Source organism: Eleginops maclovinus, chromosome 16 (genome assembly GCF_036324505.1).
Source record: "Eleginops maclovinus isolate JMC-PN-2008 ecotype Puerto Natales chromosome 16, JC_Emac_rtc_rv5, whole genome shotgun sequence".
NCBI classification, from domain to species: Eukaryota; Metazoa; Chordata; class Actinopteri; order Perciformes; family Eleginopidae; genus Eleginops; species Eleginops maclovinus.
Window position 1 is genome coordinate 16,428,955 of NC_086364.1, and position 15,129 is coordinate 16,444,083.

Sequence of the window (15,129 nt, forward strand, 5' to 3'; positions counted from 1 at the left end):
CTTTGAAAGGCTGGGTTGATAAGGAACGTCTGCTTACGCTTCTGCATCTACCCCAGTGCTATGACCAGGTTAGATGCAAAGAATTGGCGTCAATTTTAGGTAATTAATTCATATATTATTTTTGAAATGTAAGCAACTGATCCGGCTTTTCTGTCATCTTGATATGTAGTTAACGATAACCGGTTTCTTTCTTCTGGCGGGTGGGTGTAACGTAAATGTAGGTTAAGTAACTTGACGCTAACTCATTTTAACATAAACGATTTGTCTCTACATGTCGGCAAAAGGACACAAACTAGCCAGTTTAGTATAAGTTAACACCATTTGGTAAATAATGTAATTACAACAAGTCAGCAAAACTGTGTTAATACTGCATTTACTCTCGGTAACATATCGATAAACCCAAGTTACCTTACCCAAATTGGCGTTTAGCTCAGGTTAACTTACATGTAACACTAGCTTAAGTTACTTGTGAATGACACGGAGGCTTATTTATGGTATTAATACCTCACAGTTTAAAAGAGGACTTTGTTATGTGTTAAATCTTTTGCTTACGGGTATTGGTGACCTGTTGTGTGACCCGAGTGTGTGCATGTAATCCCTGCTGTCCCTCAGTGAATGAGCTGCAGCCGGTTTGATGACAGTACAGGATTTCGCAGTTATTGTTGTCCCGGAAATTGTTCTGCAGTCTTTGTCTGTATTGCATTTCGCGCCCACAGTATTGGAGGACAATGATAAATATGTGTGAAAAGCTTGCATTTCTTTTGAAAACACCAAATATTAATGTTGTTATTACAGGCATTTTCTGATTTTTACAGTGACAGCTCTCAGGTGTACTTTGGGTGCTACCATCTGTAATGGAAAACTCTGCCGATGACTACAGGATCCAGTCTTTAGACATGGACACACAGATGTTGCTGAAAACAGCCTTGAAAGGTAAGCATGTCGCTGTCCTCTTATTTATGACTGAAATGTCTGAATCAGTTCAAAGTTGCAAACATCTAGTCATTTCCCAAATGTTTCCTGCATTGGCACATTATTATAATAAAAGACATTTCAAATATTCTCCTTCTTTCTTTCAGATCCAAGTTCTGTGAACCTGGAGAAGGTTTCCGATATCCTTGTGGATCAATCTTTGAAGGACCAGGTTTTCAGCAAAGAGGCTGGACGCATCTGCTACACAATTGTGCAGGTCCATACTGTTTGCATTCTGTTGTCCTCATTTGTTTCTTTGATCAAGACACTGAGCACCAGTGAGACAGCGGGATTTAAGAAACAGACCAGGGCTTAAACATCTGATTGATTGTTAATCCTCTTACCTTATTAATGCCTAACTGGTAGTTTACACTGCAGCAACAGGAGGCTCCTAAGCCAGCTTACCTACACCGCTTTGTTTCCTGACTTTTTTGTCCATCCTTCACCCTTCTATCTGTCCTCTCTCTCTCGGCTCCCCTTTCTTGCAGGCTGAGGCCAAGCAGAACAACGGAAATGTGTTCAGAAGGAACTTGTTGACCCGCCTGCAGCAGGAGTTCAAGAGCCGAGAGGAGACGAGGGCGCGCTCGCTGCAGGAGTGGGTGTGCTTAGTCACCTTCATCTGTAACATATTCGACTACCTCAAAGTAAGTGGTTCACTTTAAGGAATGCCAAACTTCATCATTCTATCATATCGTCTTAATCTTGACAATAGTGTGGCATAGACGAATAAGTCCAGATCAAAGCATCTGATATCTTTTGATTACTTAAAACACGCTACATGTGCTTATCCTGTTCTCATCTTGCTTGTATCGTGCTGTAATATAAATGTTTTTATATGTCAGTGGTGAGCCTTGAAGGTGTTGCCCAAGTTCACAGGCGACTCAGGTTTCTTCCTTGATAATGGCTATTGTCATTTTACACGTCACCTTTTTATGTTTTCACTCAGTGCTCACTCTTCACTTGTGTGAAAGGGTAAATATTGTTAGCATTTAAAGCGGTTACCTTGGGAAAAAAGTACATAACCTTTACCTCTACTGACACTCAGGTGAACAACATGCCGATGGTTGCTCTGGTCCATCCTGTGTACGACTGTCTGATGAGGCTGTCCCAACCAGATGCTCTCATGAATGAAGAGGAGGTGAGGAAGAAACTGAATTTGTTTCAACTTTTAGTTTTATGTATTTAAATAGTTAGGATGTTTTCAGATTTTTTTCTTCTGTAAGCCCTCTTATATTTTTGTTCTTTTTAGTCTGAGGCAGAATGGGGGTCTTTGACCAACATTTTGTATAAGATCAGCTCCTTGACACAAATGTATATCTATAAAACATAGTTTTTCCCTCACCAATCAGTATTTCATTTGTCAGCCATCTTTGAAAATGATCAATAGTCCAGTAGATTATTTATGTATACTAATATAAAAGTTGCCCCAGGGAGCTTTACAATCTGTACAGTTTACAAAACCCTCTTGGACCCTTGCTTTGGCAAACCCTTTGAATTGGGGGGGATGAAAAATAAATCATAAAAAAAAGATTATACATAAGATGTGAATAGATATGAAACAGATGAATCTTGGAGTACGTCAAGCAGCTCGAAACAATTTGTCAGTTAATACATAAATGCACTGTACAAAAAAGTGTGTTTAGAAACATTCCTCGAGGGCATCTTGATCTTCAGATAAGTCACTGACCTCTCCCCCGCTCCCCCCCTGCAGGTGGACTGCCTGGTGTTGCAGCTGCATCGCATCGGGGAGCAGCTGGAGAAGGTGAACGGCCCACGGATGGACGAGCTGTTCTACCTGCTGCGGGACGGCTTCCTGCTGCAGGAGGACCTCACCTCCATGGCCCGCCTGCTGCTGCTGGAGATCCTGGAGTTCAGGGCGGGGGGCTGGGTGCTCAGCAGCACCGCCCACAAGTACTACTACAGTGAACTCGCTGACTAGGACCTCGGTTGCCTCTCCTCAGTCCCCACTGATCATTAAACCAGCAGATTCGTGAAGAACAGCCACGTCTTCCAGGCTTACTGGAAGGTTTTGGTAAGGCGGCGGATCACACAGTGTAAAAAGACTTTTTAATTTAGCTGGATTGTTCCCTGCGTTTGATAATTTTTTGCGAGACATGGTGCCGTGGATGTGGAATGTGCAATAGTTCAGAAGGTGTTGACGTTAAGTTACGAGGTTTAGCCACATTCCGGTACACTTTGTTTTAAGGTTTGAATATAGTTAAAGAAGCTGAGGCTATTTTGTATGTTTTTTTATTGATCTTGCAGGCATTCCTGTTGTTGAAAAACATTTCAAGTCCAACATTTTTTTTACCAAATCCAAAGGACTTGACATTCCAGTCAGATGCAGGCTGACTCGGTCTTTGCTTTACAGTTTGATGTTGTGACCAAATTAAAGTGAAACCAATACTTTAAAGATTCAGTTGAATATACTTAGCGTAGAATTTCTATTTTAGTACAGTTTGAAATGCAGTTCGGAGGTTTTCTGCCTAATTTGTGTCTAGGGTTAGTGTTACTGCCTCATTAAGGGAGGCTGTTTTTTAAAAATTTTTAGATGCAGCTTTGAGTCTTAATTCAGGGACCTTCTGTTTTTTTATTTTGTTGCATCCAAATTGTATATTAAATAGAGATATTGCTCACAGTTTAAATTGAAACTATGTCTCTCTCAGTCATTCATTACATTTCTGAATTCATAATTTTTAGTTTAAGTAAAACGACTTGTGCCAATACAGCAAAAGAAGCTTCATCCAAAACCTCTCAACAAAGCCAAAGCTCTTCACCTGAGGCTGAGGCGCTGCAGGACCGTGGTGAAGGAAGTACTTTGATTTTGCGCTAAAAATAAAACGAGAAAACACAAATCAAAGTTCTCGTGCTGAAGGAGCCATTTCAAATGATACATGTCATAATATTGCATTCTAATTATTGAATCAGCTGTCAGGGCTTTTTTTAATTTACTTTATATTATGCAGGTTAGCTTCTGAATTTCCCCCATTGGATCCATCAGGTTAATCAAAATCAAAACAACCTTAATATTAATCTTCGTCTGCAAAATAGCTAGTATCTAAAGTTATTGAATGCATGTTGTGCAGTAAAACATTTCCTTCAACAATTGCACTGAACTGGGAGTAAGGTATTTATCCTCTGTACACATGACCTAAAGCTACTAGAGAAGTGTTTTTCCTTTTGAATTCAGCACCAGCAGCAGTGGCTACACACAGCATGTATCCAAGCTCAGCTTCACATTATGGTGTTCTCTTTGTTGACACTAAGTGACTTTAGGCAAGGAAGCCAAATCTCACTCATGGCCCAAATGTTACATCTCTTTAAAAGGCTGTATCTGTAATAACGTGTACATATGAAAGCTTAATATAAGATTGGCATACAATTTAAGGATATTGGAGAAGAATGAAAAAGCCCAGCTATGGTCAGGATTTTGGACATTTTGTATTTTATTTTTCAAATTGGAAGCTTCAATTTATGATAAAAAAGGTTTAATGATGTAGAATTGATCCAGGATAACTCGTCCCGTAAGGACAGGGAACAGTACTGACTGCAATATCTGTTGATATATTTTATTATGCTGTTGCAACATTTTTACTTTACTCAATCCCATTTTTTTTATGGCTGGGTTGTACATTTGAAGTTATTTGTTCTAATAAATCTTGACGTTTTCCGTAATTGTGTGTTTGTGTTTAACAGTACAGACTGTATCTTACACAATTCCATTTCTCGATACAAAAGTTGTTACCATGTTTCCCCTTTTTTTTTTTAAATCAGAGGATTTTCACATTGTTCACTATTTACAGAATCGACATAATGTGTCCCTGAATCCTCCGTCCGCACGTCTGTCCAGTCTCAGTCTGAAGAAACATTTCAGTCTTTAGAGCTTCCTTTCTAAGTCCAGCGGTAGTGAGCGTAGGCTCTGTTGGCCTCGGCCATCTTGTGCATCTCCAGCTTCTTCTTGATAACGTTGCCCTCCCTCACAGACGCCGCCAGCAGCTCCTGGGAGAGTTTCTCATACATGAGCGTACGTCGGTGTTTGTTTTCCCTGCACTCCGTGATTATCCATTTCATGGCGAGGTGGCGACGACGATCATCAGAAAGAGGGATCGGCACCTAGTTAAAAATAATAAAAGTAAACATTTAGATTTTTTTCTTAGATATTCGACTTAATCTTCTGAAATTTGACTAATTTTAGCAGCACTATGTTGAATCTTAAAGCTCCTCATTAATTTTTAGGGTCGATGTGGCACAAAAGAGTTACCATTTGGTTGTGAAACTGTTTTGCATATGATCGTCACAATTCATAAATGGAATATTTGTAAAAAAAGAACATTTTTTCTACTCTCCTCAAAATGCAGCAGTGAAAATATGGTTTTTATTTTGTACTACTTGCAAAAAGATTTAATTTGCTCCTTCCATGAGAGCAGATGTTCTCATTACCCCAGAGTATTTTATGAAAATAATGATGATCGGCCTCATCACTCACCTGGTAGAACTTTCCGCCTTTCTGTATGCTGGCCAGCCCAACGACAGGCTTACAGTTCTCCAGAGCCTGGTGAAAAATGGCGTAGGGGTTACACTCGATTTCTTCCTTCTTCCCCTCAGGAGCTTTGTGGTATTTCTCCACCTGTTTCCTCTTAATGTTCTCAAGCGTCTGGAAGCAGAGAGATACATTAATTTAAATCGTATGCTAAAAGACCAACAGCAGACCCTTGAGCTCCACTTGGACACTGTGCTGGCTTTCCTACCTTTGATATGATCTCATTGGCCAAAATCTTGTTTCCATCCATCATCATCATGTTGACGAATTTACTGAAAAGCAAACACACAAATTATGACCTGACATGAACTCTCAGCTCTGACTTTACCACGTGACAATCTCCTACAGTGTGCAGGGATGTCTTGTCTGTTGTACCTGAGGACGGGGTCGCTGAAAACAGAGCTGGTGACTCCATTGGTTGCTGCCTTGATGGGTCGAAGGGCTTTGAGTTCCCGCTGCTCCTTCTCCTCAGCACTCAGCTCGGCCTCTGGTTTGCTGTAGGCCTCCTTCCTGACCTCTGGCTCTAGATAGTAAGGGTTGTATCTGCTCCATCTCACCAGGAACACTCTGCAAAGAAAGGTGCATGAAAGAAAAACCTTTGACAAATACTTCACATAGTTTGTGTGGGTGTAAGATCCAAATCAGCATTTGTCTGAGTGAAAGCTGAGACCATGAATTGATTGTGCCTGACTGGCTATAAACAGACAGTTGATTGTTGTCTTGTTATTAAATGAGATTATATTCAATTTCTTTAAGATTTGAGCTATTGCTGTTGGAAATAGCATGTAATTTGAATAATTTTATGCAGATTTTTTACCATGTTTGGCATTTGGAGAAAGCATAAAATATATTAAATGATGAGAAATATTTATTTTTTAAAGTTATGTGTAGCCCTAACATATTTTATTAGACTTATAAATATTTCATTGTTAATCAATCAAATCCAATAATTCTATGATATGATACTTAGTTTATCAACAGAACATTTGGTCGTAATTTATTAATTAATCTTTGCTGCTTTTCCGAGTTTCATATCATAGTTAATTAAACAACTCTAGATGTTGTACTATTCGAAAAAGTATTTATATATAGTGAACATGCTGAAATTAACTGTGCATGAGAAAAATAATTCCTTCTCCATTTTGTTATCGTGTGAGGGGATTATCATTTTGGAGGCTAAAATAATACCTGACTGATTGAAAAAAGCTGGACAAATGTGACATTACTGGTTGGCAGACATGAAACATCAGAGCTAGTTCGCTATGCAAATACGTTATAATAGCTCCAACATACAGTATTGACTCTGAAATGCCCAGAAAATGATCCCATAACAAAATTACAGGAGATAAACAGCTTACACCACATCTTAATTGTTTGCGTCTTCATAAAATAATAATTACCTTGGTGTCCAAGGTTTTAATAATCCTGAGATGGAAGCTGCCATCTTGAAAATGTGAGTGCTAGTGTCAGGACCCCGGGCTTAGTACCTCCTACAGATGCCTTACAAAAATAAAAGCCTAACATCCAAATCATTATTTTGCTGTGCAGATTTTCCAATGAAAACCCCGGCGAATTATATTTTATACAACACTAGATACGGTGTTTTTTTATTTGACTATTTTCGCACAATAATTACAATCAATAATTCCTGGCTCTCGCCTACACGCTGGTGACGTCACGCGATGTTTTCAGTGCTATGGCGTACCAGGAAGGGGAGACGCTTGAATCTTGGCTCAGTGAGTGATCAATCCTATTATATATGAATTAAACAATGTGGGTAATTAGCTCGACAACTTGCTCCGTGTGAAAGGACAGGGAATCCGGTAACACAGATCATGTTAGTCGCTTTGCAGGTGATAGAGAGTCTTGGTTCACAGTCAGCTGTCTGCATCATGATGGGTGGAGAGCTTTTTATTCAATGTCTGGGTCACATCTACCAGTGACAGCTCAATGATGGTTCAGAGAAGATCGACAGATTTTGTACAATTCAGTACAGTTTTAATACTGGCAGCTGTAGGACAGATAATTGTTATATTTGTAGGTCCTAATCAAAGCTGTGAGGCACAAGATTTACTCTTTGTCAACTCTCCTCTCCGGGTGTGATTTTGGATGCATATTTTCAGGAAACACATATCTGATATTTCCAAAACTGCCTTTTATATCATCATGTAAATATATAATCATGGTGATATATAATGTTAGATGCATCCTGTAGACTCTGAAAAGCTGTTTAATATGTAGGTTTCATTATGCACTTTTTGCTGGACTAACAAAGCAGGTAGCAATAAAAACCTGCTTATTTAGAATAATGCAGCTATAATATTAACTAATACCAAAATGTTTGTATGTATTACTCACTGGCGCCTTGTAAAAGTTAAGTAATTTATTTGAAAAATATTCCATCTTGTGAAGGGCTTGTTGTATGGAAGAATTTTGTATCTAAAAGTCCAAAGTCTTCCAAAATCATGTTGTTCAAAGTTAAAATGCCTTTATTTTACATGGCAATATATATTTAAATGGCCAACCCTTTGCAACCAACATGGGTCTTCATTTTCATTAGGGTTTGTATTTATTAATTAATTTCTACTTACATACAATGATCACTACACAAGTCATTACAAAGAGGAAGAAAGACAAAGATTGCTGCATTGTTACTGTATGTGGATGACAAGAATCACAGCAAGTCTTTAAGTAGGATGTGAGGTGCTTTCAGGTGTACACAGTGCTCCTCAAACACACCAGTTACTGTTGGTTAGTGTGAGTTAATGTGTGTCTCCAATCATAAAACTGTTGCGCAGTCAAGCCTCATATCTGACTATTCAGATATACTGTGTTGTCATGCTGCCTCATCAAGACTTTCATTATTCTTGTAGCAGTTTTTAATTTCTTATTTTGTATAGTTGTGTTGTTTCAGTTTTGCCGTTTGTTTGCCTACGAATGTTACTTCGATGTATTCCGGTCTCGCTTGTAAAAAAGAACATAATCTCAATGATATTACGAAAATGTAATTAAATGTTTTTCTCTAACAGATAAAGCCACCCATCCTACAAACAGACAGGAGGACTGGGAATACATCATAGGCTTCTGTGATCAGATCAACAAGGAACTGGAAGGGTATGTCAGGGATATATATATATATATATAAAAACATTACAAAAAAACCATAATCTCCAGAAAAAGAAACTCATCTGGTATTTCTTCCTGCAGTCCTCAGATAGCGGTGCCTCTGCTTGTTCACAAAATCCACTCACCGCAAGAATGGGAGGCTCTTCAGGCTCTCACAGTAAGAAATAACTTACCTTAATGTCAACAAGCACCTTTTTTAATCAACATTTTGTCCTAAACTAAACAATTTCATGTACAGGTATTGGAGGCATGTATGAAGAACTGCGGGAGAAGGTTTCATAATGAAGTCGGAAAATACAGATTTTTAAATGAGCTGATTAAAGTTGTGTCCCCAAAGGTAAGCAGTCCACAAATAGTTGAATGCAAAAAGTATGCCAACTGTTTTCCTACCATCGAGTCTCTTTTTAATCACCTCCTGTTTCCAGTACATGGGCGACAGTGCAGCAGAGAAGGTGAAGATGAAGATAGTGGAGATGCTCTACAGCTGGACGGTGGCGTTTCCTAATGAAACTAAAATCAGTGAAGCGTACCAGACGCTGAGAAGACAGGGTATGTTGAGCACAGAGAAATTGCATGATTCAAAAATAAATATGCATTTGAAAGGACTTCCTAATATCCTCTCTCCCCTCACCAGGCCTCGTCACTATCGACCCAGAGTTACCTCTCGACAGGACTCTGATTCCCTCTCCTCCGACACGACCCAAACATCCGGTTTTTGACAACGAGGACATGGGCAAGGTGAGAGAGTGAAGGAAAACATCTGTTCTATCATTTTGTAAACCACTCCAGTTTTTTTTATAGCTATCGCAATGTCCAGGTTTTGCAAATTATATTGTTCTCTTTAGTTAGTTGTCAAAGACCATCTGAAGAAAACAGAAAATGCAAAGTCTTATTTCTTGGTGCCTTTTTTGTTCAAGTTAATGAAACAAAGGAGTCAATTCCTTTTTTTTATTAAACATTTTTATATATAATATATATACAGCCGTGTAAAAAATGAACAGAACACTCAAATGTTTTCTTAAATCTTTATCTCTACATGTATGGCAGCCATTCCAGTGTCTGTTGAATTCCAAAACACAGAAAAGTTGTCAGCAGTTTATAGAAAACAATAAATAAGAAAAAAACATTTAACTCAAAAGACGTACCTATAAAAAATAAAACAAGAGAAACTGAGAATGTTGAAGTGGTCTATTTTTTCCCGGGGCTGTATATAATAAAAAAAACAATTCAACAACAATTTGTGGTATTTGATAATGAAAGCTGCAATATCTGTAATATCAGCATCATAATAACCCAACACTTTAAAAGAGCACAGAGTTAAACTGGCTGATTAATTTGGACATTTTTAACCCAAGAAAATAAGCAACAAAGCTGTTCCCTAAATAATTTGTGGCTCTTGACTAAATACATTCTCAAGGAATGAAGTGTTTAAGTGTGTGTTTGTGTGTGTGTTTAGCTGCTTGCTGAGCTTCTGCGGAGTAAAAACCCAGAGGACCTCCAGGAAGCCAACAGATTAATCAAAAACATGGTGAAAGAGGTAAGGGCTTTAAGGCAAAGACATTTCATAAACTTTATATTCCCCAATTAATTAAATGTGATTAAATGTGATTATAAATGTTGGACCTTTACTGTGTATGTATTTTGAAAGTGCTAACCCTATCAAAGCTGAACAAACTTTTTAATAATATTTTTGATCTATGACACAACCATGTTTAATGTGTAGTAAACAGTAACTTTACGTACTGTTGTTTTTAACAGGATGAGGCTCGAGTACACAAGGTAACAAAGCGCATACACACTCTGGAGGAGGTGAGCATTAACGTGAAGCTGCTGACGGAGATGCTGTCTCACTACAACAAAGACAACTCCACTGACTCAGACAAGGATATCATTAAGGTGGGCGTCCTAGCTCTCACACACAAACACACACACGACACACAAAGAGATGGGAATCTTCAGGGGAAGAAAGTTCCACTGGTTCAACTTCATTATATTCTTGTCCTTCAGTGTCCTTTACAAGAAAGCTGTAGCCTAAGGGTCAATTCAGTTGCACATGGGACAAACGTTTAATATAAAGCATGCACATTTTGTATTTCTTCCCAGGAACTCTACCAGCGGTGTGACAAGCTGAGGCGCGCTGCTTTCAAAATGGCCACCGAGTCAGAGGACAATGACACCAATTTAGGTTTGTTTGTTTGATAGGGATTTTCTTCATTTGAAAGAGTGTATTTGGTATTTGTCATTCGAGTGTGTATAATGTGTAACTTTTGGCTCCTCAGGTGACATCCTGCAGGCCAGCGATGACCTCTCCAGGGTCATAAACTCCTACAAGAAGATTGTTGAGGGGCTGCCCGTCAACGGTGACAGCGAAGAGCCCCGACCCACAGTTGGTCACAGTGAGATTGGTGAGGGACAATTTATAACAATGTTTTACATCATTTTACATAAAAACAGGATGACGTTTTACTGGACGAATCCTGTCATTGTGTAGTTAATTCAGCAGCAATGAATCTCCTTTCAGCAGAGACCACAGATACTCTGATCGACCTCGCCGGCCTCGACACTCCGAGCCCTCCTCAACCTGCCCCCCCTCACTTCCAGTCCTCAGATCTCGTCTCTATCAATCCAACTATTTCCTCCATCCCCTTCCTGCCTCCTCCTCCCAAACGCCTGGCCGACTCCCAGAGCAGCAGCCCGAGCCACCCTCCCCTCGACATGGCCTCCACTTCACTATTGCTCCTCGACGATGAGCTGCTGTCTCTAGGTATGATATCCTTATGCTGAATGACATTATTATATTGTTAAATTCAGCCCTCCAGCTGTTGACTTCTTTATCCTGTAAGCTCAGCCAGCCTTTTCCTAGCTGTAGTCTAATGTTTTAGGTTTTGGACACATGAGAGTGGTATCAACCTTCCCAACCACCTGGCCAGCTAAAAAAACTGTGGTTTCTTTTGTTTGGTTAGTGAGAGCACTGAAAATAAAACCTTGTCCTCCAGCTAAAAGAAAAAACTCAAACTTTGGTGGAACAATAGACATCACATGTGTCGGGGTCAATTTTTTATTTAGTGACATTCAATGACAGACAGAGAGACACACATGACACACTTCCATGATTTTTTTCCCCTCTCTTTTGACGATACAAATGTCCGCACGTTTTTTTCAGGACTGAACGACCCCCCTTCCTCCCTGAGCAGCCAACCCAAGTTAAACGAATTATCCAATCACTGGACTTCCTTGCAGGTACATCTACAATGGTTTGTGAGCAACTTGAACCAAACCACAGCTTGTTAGTTCATCTGTAAAAGGAGAGTGTAAGTTATCTTGTGTCTCCTCGTCTCCTCTGCAGGCTTCAGCTTCAGGGCTGGATATGTTTGGCGGTCTAGCTTCAGGTCCTGTGGTACCGCCGTCTGAGCCAGCTGCAGCCACAAACAGTCTGCAGAACCTGCAGGACCTGGCCATGATGGGTTTTTCAGATCATAAGAGGTATGAGCATCGTTTTTGGTTATGTCTATTGGTACTTTGGTATATTTCCACAGAAGTGTCTCTTGTTTGTAGACATTTTGTCGTGTTTCAGTATTTATTTTGTCTACAAAGTCTACTAAAGCATTCTTGGTGCTTTATTTGACCAGGTTACAGTACTTTAAGGTCTCAAAGCAATATATCAATTGTGGTTTTCAGTTCCTCCATGATGGCAGCCAGAGGAAGCAGCTTCGGGATGTCTGCAGCAGCACCTCCCCTCATAGCTGGACATGGATCTCCCTCCTCACCCTCTTTTCTCCAGAGTACGATGCCTGGCTCCCCCGCTCTGTGCCATGCTATGGCCCAGAGCCTGGGCTCGGCTCCTGGCAGCCCTCTGTTCCGCTCTCTGTCTCCCTGCCACCCTCCCCTCCAGGGCAGCCCGGCCAGAGCAACAGACGTCTCCCTGAGCAACGTGCACGTCCCTCTGGAGGCAATCAGACCGAGTAAGGAAGGGAGAGGAGAGATGGATGGACAAATGATTAAACATTTTTTTTAGCTGAATGTAAAGTCTTTGAATGTCTCATGTCTGCCTCTCCTCAGGTAAAGTACTGCCTGTGACGGCCTACGATAAGGACGGTGTTCGAATGCTCCTCAACTTTGCAGCTAACTGTCCCCCCGGCAGGCCTGACGTGTTAGTGATGGTGGTGTCAACGCTCAATACTGCCCCCCTGCCTGTTCAAAATGTGGTACTGCAGGCTGCCGTGCCCAAGGTAGACACATTCATTCTTCAGAGATTTAATAAGTTAGGTTTGTTTTTTATAACCTATGACACGTGTTAACCTGTGGGGTTAAGCGTCAGGCATGTGCCTTTCATCTGTCTTTCCACTCATCAGCTATTTATTTCAATAATGTATGAATGCTCAAGAAAGTCCTATCGTGTATCCAATCGGCCTCCCTTAGCAAGGAAACATTCATTGTCAATGTGTCGTCTTTGAAAAAAGCATAAAAATGCAATACTGACTCCTTTCATCCCCCACAAGTCCATGAAGGTGAAGCTGCAGCCTCCATCAGGAACAGATCTGGCTCCATTTAACCCGATCCTTCCTCCGGCCTCCATTACCCAGATCATGTTGCTGGCCAACCCAACAAAAGTAGGTGACACATTGACACTTGAGGACATAAATAAACAAACAACAAAGCATTTCAGTGGTGATAACGCTCAAAGATCTGTGTGTTTGTGTGTGTGTTCACAGGATAAGGTGCGTCTGCGCTTCAAGCTGGCGTTCACACTCGGAGATCGCCTGTGCAACGAGGTTGGAGAGGTCAACCAGTTCCCCCTACAGGAGAGTTGGGGTTTTCTATAGGACTGAAGATGCCTGCTTCCTCACATCAGGGACAGAGCGGGTTGTACTCCATGAAGGGTTTTTGTGAATTCACATCCATCCCAGAGAGAAAGGAGTGGTGGGTGGAGAAATTCAGCTGCACATTCCTTATAGGTATGGCTATTGTCGTTACCGGCAGTGACAAGCTAACAGCAGACACTGGAGATATATATATACAGTGCTCGTATACTTTTCTGCAGATGGCTAACAAACTAAAGATATGCACTTGCAAGTAGGACAGTAGTGCTGTTTAAAGGGCCTTGGTATTGAGATGAATATTTTACTGGATTTCCCCCAAGATGAATACAACACATGTTAGTGTACTCTAAATACTCCATGCATTAGAGCGAAGACGCCCTGACTGATGGGTTGGATTGCTTCATAACAAAATTACTATTAAAAGAAACTAACCTCTCCCAGGGCATTTAGAGGAATTACCATTGGTGCCACTGTCCCAAAGACGTTTGTATTGCTTATAATTTTTCCTTCAAAATATAAAAGAATACGATATTGTAACCAAATTCCTGCCGCATGCTATTCAGAGTAAAAGCAGTCAACCACGTTTTGCCAGCAGCAAGGGGTCTCTCTCTGAAACCAACAAAACAACCAAGCTTTTTGGGGGGGTTTTGGTTGCCTTGTGACAGACAGAATTGCATTTGGGAAGCAAAGCCTATAGGGAACCAATCCTAACATCGATGAAGTCATTATTCTACAGCCATTACGTTTACATACAGCAAGAACATATCTATTGCCAATTGAACAGAGCCTAAGTGAATGTATTTATTCACTCCTCTGGCTGAGCACTTTCTTATTACACAGAAAATATACTTGAATAAATCCATTTGAATATGGGATCTAGTAGATGTCTTAAGATGGAGTCAAACCAGACAATTCATCTGTTCAGTAAAAGGTTTTAAAATAATTTCAGCCATTAAGATTTTATTGCATTAAAGGAAACCTAGTGTTGTCAATAATAATTACTTTATGTTTTAGATAAGTGGACAACCATGTTTAATTATCTGCTGTTATGGCAAACATACAAGAGGTTAAATATTTTAATTATAAATACACGGTTAATATTTGAGTCTACTGAGTCCTGTTTTATGTCATGTGATTACATTTTTTTCTTTGAAATAAATTTAGGTGATAGTCTGCTTATAAGTCATGGTTTAAGCAGTCGGTAATTATATTTCAGTTGTGTATTTACAGATCTTAAGTCATCTACCAGTGACAGTATTGGGAGTATTTATGTCTTAATTTTTACTTTCTGTTCTGTTTATAGTATTTCAGTGCATCACTGAACTTAGAAAATGAAGTGAACTGAAAAATCTGAATTTACATTTTGTAGTTTGAAAGGGAAATCTGTCACCGGGCAGATTACGGTGTCTTCAGCAGTGGGTGAGTTGAACTGTGCTGCGATCAGTCCGCCCAGTCCCCCCCCTTAGGTCTCCTGTCTGGTAGTTCTCAACTCGTCATGTACAGAAGAAGTGTGTGTTTATTGTACATATTATGTAATGTACCTAATGTTTGCTGTATGACAAGTTATGTGAACATGTGACGTGTAGAGTTTGGGAGAGATAGGTCTGTACATAATGTATGATGTGCCATTTGTTCGCTACATGGAAAATAAATATTTCTTTCAATGGATGT

General features: G+C 40.0%; 3 protein-coding genes across 5 annotated transcripts; 2 read left to right on the plus strand and 1 right to left on the minus strand.

The window, feature by feature from the left end:
- The first annotated feature begins 10 nt into the window (after positions 1-10).
- LOC134878089 (MIF4G domain-containing protein B-like) lies at positions 11-4,647 on the plus strand. Of its 2 annotated transcripts, none has more exons than XM_063903891.1 (6): positions 11-99; positions 796-933; positions 1,080-1,189; positions 1,461-1,616; positions 2,018-2,110; positions 2,684-4,647. In XM_063903891.1, exons 2-6 carry the CDS (start codon positions 855-857, stop codon positions 2,909-2,911), a joined length of 666 nt encoding a protein of 221 aa, XP_063759961.1. In that variant the 5' UTR covers positions 11-99; positions 796-854; the 3' UTR covers positions 2,912-4,647. The 2 variants fall into 2 exon arrangements, with proteins under 2 accessions (XP_063759961.1, XP_063759960.1); XM_063903890.1 differs by having other exon boundaries at positions 816-933.
- mrps7 (mitochondrial ribosomal protein S7) lies at positions 4,528-6,977 on the minus strand. The gene is made up of 5 exons (XM_063903889.1): positions 6,913-6,977; positions 5,888-6,079; positions 5,721-5,784; positions 5,459-5,626; positions 4,528-5,085 (listed from the first exon to the last, which is right to left on the minus strand). Exons 1-5 carry the CDS (start codon positions 6,954-6,956, stop codon positions 4,864-4,866), a joined length of 690 nt encoding a protein of 229 aa, XP_063759959.1. The 5' UTR covers positions 6,957-6,977; the 3' UTR covers positions 4,528-4,863.
- A 214-nt stretch (positions 6,978-7,191) lies between these two features.
- Positions 7,192-15,126, plus strand: gga3b (golgi associated, gamma adaptin ear containing, ARF binding protein 3b). Of its 2 annotated transcripts, none has more exons than XM_063903355.1 (17): positions 7,192-7,248; positions 8,542-8,626; positions 8,720-8,795; positions 8,877-8,975; positions 9,064-9,187; positions 9,273-9,376; positions 10,095-10,175; positions 10,397-10,534; positions 10,742-10,823; positions 10,918-11,043; positions 11,160-11,402; positions 11,802-11,878; positions 11,985-12,121; positions 12,317-12,600; positions 12,698-12,867; positions 13,138-13,248; positions 13,351-15,126. In XM_063903355.1, exons 1-17 carry the CDS (start codon positions 7,209-7,211, stop codon positions 13,459-13,461), a joined length of 2,088 nt encoding a protein of 695 aa, XP_063759425.1. In that variant the 5' UTR covers positions 7,192-7,208; the 3' UTR covers positions 13,462-15,126. The 2 variants fall into 2 exon arrangements, with proteins under 2 accessions (XP_063759425.1, XP_063759426.1); XM_063903356.1 differs by having other exon boundaries at positions 11,163-11,402.
- Positions 15,127-15,129: the final 3 nt, after the last annotated feature.

Coding starts and splice junctions, on each gene's coding strand:
- LOC134878089 (XM_063903891.1), top strand. CDS start 855: ATGGAAAACTCTGCCGATGACTACAGGATCCAGTCTTTAGACATGGAC. Junction 1,190..1,460: donor TCTGCTACACAATTGTGCAG/GTCCATACTGTT, acceptor CCTTTCTTGCAG/GCTGAGGCCAAGCAGAACAA. Junction 1,617..2,017: donor ACATATTCGACTACCTCAAA/GTAAGTGGTTCA, acceptor ACTGACACTCAG/GTGAACAACATGCCGATGGT.
- mrps7 (XM_063903889.1), bottom strand. CDS start 6,956: ATGGCAGCTTCCATCTCAGGATTATTAAAACCTTGGACACCAAG. Junction 5,785..5,887: donor TTCAGCGACCCCGTCCTCAG/GTACAACAGACA, acceptor TTTGCTTTTCAG/TAAATTCGTCAACATGATGA. Junction 5,086..5,458: donor AAGGCGGAAAGTTCTACCAG/GTGAGTGATGAG, acceptor ATTTTTAACTAG/GTGCCGATCCCTCTTTCTGA.
- gga3b (XM_063903355.1), top strand. CDS start 7,209: ATGGCGTACCAGGAAGGGGAGACGCTTGAATCTTGGCTCA. Junction 8,976..9,063: donor TTAAAGTTGTGTCCCCAAAG/GTAAGCAGTCCA, acceptor TCCTGTTTCCAG/TACATGGGCGACAGTGCAGC. Junction 11,879..11,984: donor ATCACTGGACTTCCTTGCAG/GTACATCTACAA, acceptor TCTCCTCTGCAG/GCTTCAGCTTCAGGGCTGGA.